Below are 8399 nucleotides of genomic sequence, written 5' to 3'. Positions count from 1 at the left end.
ATGAATTCAAAACGAATTTTTTTAAAATATTTACGAACCGCTTATGACATAATTATGAAACACCTAAGAAACCCTACGAGACAAATGTAAAACCCTTATGAACAGAAACAGTATGCACAATACAGATCATAGGATACAAACAAATTTAAAGTAAGAAACATTTTTGAGCCAAGGTCTTATTTTTGAAATCAGAAACTTACAAACAATAAAACAAAATAAGAAGATAATTAAGTAGAAAAAATGAGATAACAAAACCTAGATTTATTCAAAAGTAAACAATCAAAACATATACAAAAACATATGTAGAACAATAGCAGAAACTTTAATAGAAGAAGAACATCAAAACATACAATATTATTCAAAAACAAAGAAAACATTCGAAATAAATCCGTAAATAAGGGCAAAATAAATCCAGCCCGGTTGGACAGCTAGTTTTCAAAGCTTGAAATGAAGAAGAGAAGAAGTTCCATCAAGGCCTTTCGCATTAAAATGATCAGCAAATTCTTTGACTGTAGTATCTCGATATTTAGGAGGATTATCTTCCGCTAACAGCTCTTTAATCGGTCCATAACGTCTTGGTACAGGCGATAAAGGTGTACTAAAAGAACATGCCACTGATACTCTTGCTTCTTCTTTACAGTTTGACAGAACTCTATGCTCATTGCTTTTAAACTTGTCATTTGATATCAGCTGAAAATTAGCGAGTAAATCCAAAGTTAGTTGCTATAAATTATAAGCATTTTTACTTCAACTCGTAATTATTTCACAGCCTATCTTTCTTAGTACTAATTATATGAGCGTTAAAAATCATAAGATAAGTTAAGACTATTACAAGAATCTATTTTTTGAATTAACTGTTTGTTTGTTTATTAATTATAATTTATATATACAGATTTATCAAAAAATAATAATTTATACAGTTGATTTTTATATTTTAATTTAATTTCTCATTGTATAATCATCATATTTTAACAATTTAACTCAAAAAAAGTATTAGTAAATAAATAAATATAATATAATATATTATAATAACATTATATTTTTATTTAAATAACATAATATTCTTTTCAAAAAAAAACATAATATCTTATTTGAATATTAAAATACAGTACATTAAAAAAACATCACAAAATCAAGTGTAAAATGGTAAAGGATATTATAAAATTATAACTATATATTATAAAATTATTAAAAGCAAAAGGATTAATGTCATAAAAATTCACAAACTTTACACGTTTTCTCAATTTAATCACGTTCTTTAAAACTTTTCATAAACATACATCAATTTTCTTTTTTTTCCCAAATTCATATACGGTATTGACCTGTCACTTATTCATTGGTTAAAAATGACTTACACCTCAGCAAATTGCATCAATGAATGAGTGACATATCAACACCGTGTATGAATTTGGGAAAAAATGAAAGTTGATGTATTTTTATGAGAAGTTTTAGAGAACGTGATTAAATTGAAAAAACGTGTAAAGTTGGTGAAATTTTATGACATTACCCCAAAGCAAAGTGTATATATTTTCCTCGAGTGTTTATCCAGAAACAAATGTATATATTTTTCCCGAATGTTTATCCAAAATAAATGTATTTATTCTTTCGGAGTATTTATCTCATACAATCTATTATATTTACAACAAGACAATGAGCATTTGTGATAGACAATCTTTTAACTATTATTTATTATTTTATTTATTAATAATTCCACGTAACTAACGCATAATTGGTTTGTTATAAGAATGACATAGCGCAAGGGTTGCATAGAATAATTTTCTTTTTTACCCATAACTATCAAAATAACTACTCAATCTTACTAAAATATAGCTCATCATTAATATTGAAATTAGTGGAAAAAATCTACTAATCACAATATAATTGGAAAATTAATTTTAAACATTTAACCAATAATTTTGTGAATCCTGACAAGAATTTATAATTTTGTTGACAGAACTCTATGCTCATTGCATTAAATGTTGGGTGAATTTATGACAAAATTTCATTTTGGTATTTCATTTAACTTTGTTCAAGCCGTACAAAAACCGACCTTGACAATTCATCTTCTGTTAGTGATATATATCTACAAAAATAAGTTACAGGAGCTTGCCTGTAGAAGATCTCCAATGTTAACCACTATGGCACCGTGCATGGGAGGAACATCGATCCAGTGGGTTTGATGGAGTACTTGTAATCCGCCGATATGATCTTGGAGAAGCACAGTGAGGAAGTCACCATCCGAGTGCTTGCTTGTTCCTAAGGTCAATTCCGGCTCAGGGCACGGTGGATAGTAATGGCACACAACAGAAATACTTTTGCCACAGTCCATTTCTTTCAAGTGGTCAGGTTTCAGACCAAGAGCTTCTGCTAGCAATTCTAACAGTAAGTTTCCCAGTTTCATTATTTCTTTGAAATACTCCATCACTATATCCCTGCAGATTTTATTTTGTCAGGAAATCAGATTTATAGATAAGCAAATACTTGTCAGGATTCAGGAACATGTAAATTGTAAATCCGCATCACATATACCTGCAAGTTTCTGGAGTCTCCTCAGGTTTTGGAGGATGAGGAGCCATTTGGATAGCGAGCGTATCTCTCCAATTAGCTGCTGGTGCTGTAAACAAATCAAAATTGCTATTAAAAATTACCTTTTTGGCTGAATCGCGAGTATAATATCCCTTTTTCAGATCTGTGTCTTGCTCGTGAAATCGACGAACTCCATCTTTCATCTCCTCAAAAACATTGATAGGAATCCCATGATTAACAACTTGGAAGAATCCCCAACTCTCAGACGCATTTCGTACTTTTTCGATAGTCTCCTTTCGCGAAACTGCACCATTTCCGATACATTGAAGATCTATAATAGGAAAGATGAACTTTGTGTCAAGATTATTCGGAGTGTGTGAAATGTTATATAAAGCATTGGGAGGTTGATGAAAGATTCGAGGGATTTTGGTAACTCCAGCATCGACGAGCCCTTTAACACCAGCTTTTGTATCATCGAAAGATTTTAATTCACTTGATCGACAATATTTAGAATCAAAAGTGAATTTCATTTTCGTGATTCGAGTAAGAGACACTAGAAAATTGGGAGCTTGGGAAAACGTTATGCTTAGTGAATAGAGAAACTCGTAACTCGTAAGTGTGTTGAAAGTAATGATTGAAGAATGGAAAGAAGTGCTAAACTTATAAAGTTCAATTTTTTGAAGGGAAAAAATCTTAGGTGATAATGTTTAAAATAAATAAACATCAAATATTTGTTATATTATTATAATCAATTCAATTATATTTTCAATTTGTCCTATTATTGCAAATTAAGATCATTTAATAATTTTTTATTTAGATTTAAATTTTGTTTGTTGTTTGTTGTTTGTCATATATTGTAAATAAAAAGTTTTCTAATTAATTGATGTCTTAAATTAGAGTTTTTTTTTTCAGTTGATATGACACTTTCATTTATCAGTGTATTTTTCTTCTCTGTTTTATCCCTTTCTAAGTAAAAAGAGTGGAGTCGAGAAATCAAATTTTTCATTGCCAAATATTATTTAAAATAAAAATAAAAAATATTTGAAAACAAAATAAAGATTAAACAATTCAACCATAAATAAAAGAACTAAAGCTAAAGAATATCTCATCACCGGATCATCTTATTCGAATTTTCTCGCTATTCATAAATTAGTTTCACTGGTTTCTTGAAAATTCTTTTAAAAAAAATTACCTGAAATTTTTTTGCCTGATTATTTTTTTTAAACTGTAGTCCAATATTTTTCTTCTTGCATGCTATTTGACCAATTCTGAAAACCAACTGTTCCAAAATATTTGTCAGTATTTACAATTAATATTATTTGAAGTATCCTTGAAGAATCTGAATCAACTAAATATTTCCATCTCTGAGGAATTAAAGTACCTATATGAGCAAAAATTTCATTTGCTATTTCATCGATGTATCACTAGTTGAAGACTTTTCTACCTTATTTTGATGTTCAATTACAAAGACAGTTTCGGTATTTTTATGCGGTTTTATTGTTGTCTCCTTGTCTGTCTTTGAAACAGAATTAACTTGCACCTATATTATCTGAAGCAATATCAATCTCTAAATGTTTAAAAACATTATCAATAGCGATATCCTCATTATCTTGATGTTTTTGTTTTCATATCTTTGCTTGATTCATTGCCTATCAATAAAGGTGCTTTCGTAGCAATTTAAATTGATCAGAAGAAATTTACGATCAACATATTTTAGTGTACCAAAATGCCCTAATTGCCCTAATTATTCTTGTCAAAGGTGAAGCTCCTTTTTTTTAGTAAAAGATTGGAGTCGAGAAATCAGGAAACGCACCCGAGCATCTCAACTAGGTTGACACCCTCTTAGCGTATACATCATTTTCCTCGCTTCCGAATAAAATAAATTAAAACCGATGGATACATAATTCGATTACAAGACACCGAAGTGGCCAAAAAGAGAATAATAACAGATTCTCTAAATAAAATAAAACAAAAACAAAGATAAAAAATTCCTAAACTGATAATAGATAAACAGATTAATACCCCACCATAAAATTAAGACCCACTTGGAGAAGTTGCCTTAATTGATGAAGCAGCAGGTGAACAGACCCTCTCATCAAGCATAAACAAATGAAATCAACAGCATGCTCCTGCTTTAGAATAATTCATTCTCGCCAAGATGACAAGCTATTGGAATATTATCATATCAGATCAAGAATCAACATGATTTCTGGATATCATTGAATATATTGTTTATGATTCTTTCCTTGTATAATATTTTCCCTCTTGGTTAGCTTAGTTTTAGGCTAAAGTTTAGTTTCATACATTTATAGAGTTCTGTAACTTGTATAAATTCATTGCTTTCTTGTAACAACAGATTAATAAAATAATTCATCATTACAAACTCTATCATGGTATCAAAGCATTGATCCTTTTTTTTTTTTTTTTTTTTTTTTTTTTTCAAATTTCTTTTTCTAGCAGTAAACCACATCTCCATCATCTGGCATGGCTCTTTCAAACCATGAACCAGATTCTTCATCACCATACTACGTCCATCATTCAGATAGTCCAGGAACCATATTAGTCTCACAAGCCTTAACAGGAGACAATTATCCCATATGGAGTCGTGCAATCACCATGGCTTTTGAAGCAAAAAATAAACTAGGATTTATTAACGGGAAAATTTCAGAGCCTGAAGCATCATCGCCTTCATATGACTATTGGAGTCGTAGCAACAGCATGGTTTTGTCATGGTTACTTAACTCGGTCTCTAAAGAAATTGCCAATAGCGTAATTTTTATGAAGAAAGCCTCTGATGTATGGGCAGAACTTCGTGATCGCTTCTCACAACCGAATGCCACAAGAGTCTTTGAAATTCAGCGAGCCATTTGCAATCATCAACAAGGGAATGATTCTATTGCCACATACTATACTGTACTAAAGGGTTTATGGGATGAGCTTGAAATTTATAACACCCATGAAACATGCTCCTGCGGTGCGATTACAGATTTCAAAAAGATCCAAGATCGTGATCGTCTTATCCAATTTCTAATGGGGCTCAACGAATCTTATAATCAATCGCGTAGTCAGATTCTGATGATGCACGTTCTACCAACAGTTTCTAAAGCCTATTCTATGATCTTGCAAGATCAACAACAACGATCTATACAAATGGCAACTCCAATGGGTTATTCAGGCCAATCAGCCATGGCAGCCTCAACTCACAATGGCTCTTCTTCTTCTTTTAATACACACCAACAAAATCAATCAAAAGGCAATAAACCATTTTACCATTGTGATTTTTGTGGAAGGGATGGTCATTCTATATCTCGATGTCGTATGAAACCAGGAAATGCAAATTATGATCCGAATTTTCAGCCTTTTTCAAGATCATCCCAACAGAAGCAGCATAAAGGTAATTCCTTTGGTCATAAATATAATCAGCATGTTGCAGCTGCAGTAGAACAAAGCACGCCTCGCCCGAGCTCAAATGAATTGCCTTTCACTCATGAACAAATACAACAGCTTCTCACTCTCATCCAATCATCTCCTTTAAACACTTCTACTCCATTTGTCAATTTTGCAGGTATGAGTTCTCATTTATCTTCTCATGTACATGATTCTTGGATTATTGACACAGGATGTACTAATCATATCACACATGATTTGAATTCTTTAACTAATATCAAACAACACTCTAATTTGCCTATTAGATTACCTAATGGACACCAAGTCCCTGTTACTCATTTAGGTTCATGTAAATTTAATTCATACTTGCACTTAGATAATGTTCTTTATGCTCCTACATTCAAATTCAATCTCATGTCAGTAAGCAAAATTACCAAAACTCTTAATTGTTCAGTTCACTTCTTTCCATCTTTTTGTATCTTTCAGGACCTGATGACGAAGAAAGTGATAGGTTTGGCTAAAGAACACAATGGTCTTTACTACCTCGACACCAACCCACATCATTTAGCACCAATCTCTCTAGCTGCATCTACCTCTACAATTGATATATGGCATTGGCGTCTTGGACATCCTGGTCAGCATATTCATGATATTTTTTCTCGCATAGATAATAATATTTCTTTTTCGAATAAATGTTCTTGCGTTATTTGTCCTCTAGCAAAACAACATCGTTTACCGTTCTCTACTAGTTCTATATCAACAACTAGATGTTTTGAGCTTATTCATGTTGACGTTTGGGGTCCTTATGCTACTCCTACTTTGCATGGCGCACATTATTTTTTGTCTATTGTGGATGATTTTTCCCGTGGCACATGGATTTTTCTTTTACAATCTAAATCTCAAGTTTTTTCTCACATTCAACATTATTTTCAGATGGTACACACACAATTTGATACCAACATTTGTCGAGTTCGGAGTGACAATGGCTCTGAATTTTTTAATCATACTATCAACAATTTTTTCCTTTCTCGTGGTGTTATTCATGAGCACAGTTGCGTGCACACACCTCAACAAAATGGTGTAGTGGAACGTAAACATAGGCACTTGCTAAACATGGCTCGAGCCCTTCGTTTTCAAGCTGGATTACCCCTTAAATTTTGGGGCGAATGTGTTCTCACGGCTGCTTATCTCATCAATCGAACACCAACTAAAGTTCTTAATAACAAGACACCTTTTGAGCAGTTGTACAATAAAGCGCCCATTTTTACTCATCTTCGTGCTTTTGGCTGTCTATGTTTTGGGCGTAATACTCAAACCAAACACAAATTCGACCAAAGAGCATCTCCTGGCATTTTCGTTGGCTACCCTTTTGCACAAAAAGGTTATAAAATTTTTGATATTCAGAATCAGAATATATATGTTAGTCGTGATGTTATTTTCAATGAATATATGTTTCCTTGCATGCCCAAGAAAGATAATTCTTCACTGCCTTTACCTCTCCCTTTAGAGGATGATATTGACATCTCCACTCCCTATCCAATACCGCTGAACTACGTAGCAGAGTCAACACCCATGTCACTCACACCAACCAGAGAACCAAATCCCACCATGTCAGCTGAAACACCACCACTTGAGACACTTACCAATACTCCTTTATCTACCCTTCCGCTCAACCGTCCTAAACGAAACATCCAACCACATCCAAAGTATAATGATTATTATTGTTCTCAAGCTCAAATTTTACCTCCTTCGTCATCTACAGGTATGAAATATCCTTTACACAATTTTCTTTCGTATGATAAGTTTACCCCTTCTCATTTTGCATTTCTTAGCACATTGTCTTCTGATGCTGAACCCACTACTTTTAACCAAGCTGTTAAGTTTCCAGAGTGGAGGCAGGCCATCAAAGAAGAACTCCATGCCTTGGAAGAAACTAAGACGTGGTCCATTGTTCCTCTCCCTTCTCAAAAGAAACCCATAAATTGTAAATGGGTCTTCAAAATAAAAAGGAAATCTGATGGTAGTATTGAACGTTATAAGGCGCGCTTGGTTGCCAAAGGTTTTACACAGGTTGAAGGTGTTGATTACAATGAAACTTTTGCTCCTGTTGCAAAATTAGTGACTGTAAGAGTTCTCTTAGCCATTGCAGCTGTCAAACGATGGCATTTACACCAACTTGATGTTCAAAATGCTTTCCTCCACGGTAAGCTAGATGAAGAAGTTTACATGTCTATTCCGCCCGGCCATTCTCAAAAAGGGGAGCCCTCCCTTGTTTGTAAGCTTCATAAATCTTTATACGGGTTAAAACAAGCATCTCGCAACTGGTTTGCCACTTTTTCTCATGCTATTACTAATTTTGGCTTCAGTCAATCACAAGCTGATCACTCCTTATTTTTTCTTTGCCGCGGATCCTCTACTGTGTTCATTTTCCTTTATGTAGACGACATGGTCATTACCGGTGATAACCAAGATCTCATTAACCAAGT

The 8399-nt window shown here is 33.1% G+C and overlaps 1 protein-coding gene across 1 annotated transcript; it reads right to left on the bottom strand.

The window, feature by feature from the left end:
* Positions 1-262: 262 nt before the first annotated feature.
* LOC126660757 (1-aminocyclopropane-1-carboxylate oxidase homolog 1-like) lies at positions 263-3161 on the bottom strand. The gene is made up of 3 exons (XM_050354418.2): positions 2530-3161; positions 2111-2432; positions 263-690 (listed from the first exon to the last, which is right to left on the bottom strand). Exons 1-3 carry the CDS (start codon positions 3054-3056, stop codon positions 436-438), a joined length of 1104 nt encoding a protein of 367 aa, XP_050210375.1. The 5' UTR covers positions 3057-3161; the 3' UTR covers positions 263-435.
* Positions 3162-8399: the final 5238 nt, after the last annotated feature.

Source organism: Mercurialis annua, linkage group LG8 (genome assembly GCF_937616625.2).
Source record: "Mercurialis annua linkage group LG8, ddMerAnnu1.2, whole genome shotgun sequence".
Classification (NCBI taxonomy): Eukaryota; Viridiplantae; Streptophyta; class Magnoliopsida; order Malpighiales; family Euphorbiaceae; genus Mercurialis; species Mercurialis annua.
Note: the sequence above shows the minus strand (reverse complement) of the source record. Positions and strands in the feature narration are given on the sequence as shown.

Bases quoted from the DNA above. Each gene is read 5' to 3' on its own strand.
- LOC126660757 (XM_050354418.2), bottom strand. From the start codon at position 3,056: ATGAAATTCACTTTTGATTCTAAATATTGTCGATCAAGTGAATTAAAA. The intron at 2,433-2,529 runs GTATATGTGATG...TAAAATCTGCAG, and splicing joins GAGACTCCAGAAACTTGCAG to GGATATAGTGATGGAGTATT. The intron at 691-2,110 runs GCAAGCTCCTGT...GCTAATTTTCAG, and splicing joins ACATTGGAGATCTTCTACAG to CTGATATCAAATGACAAGTT.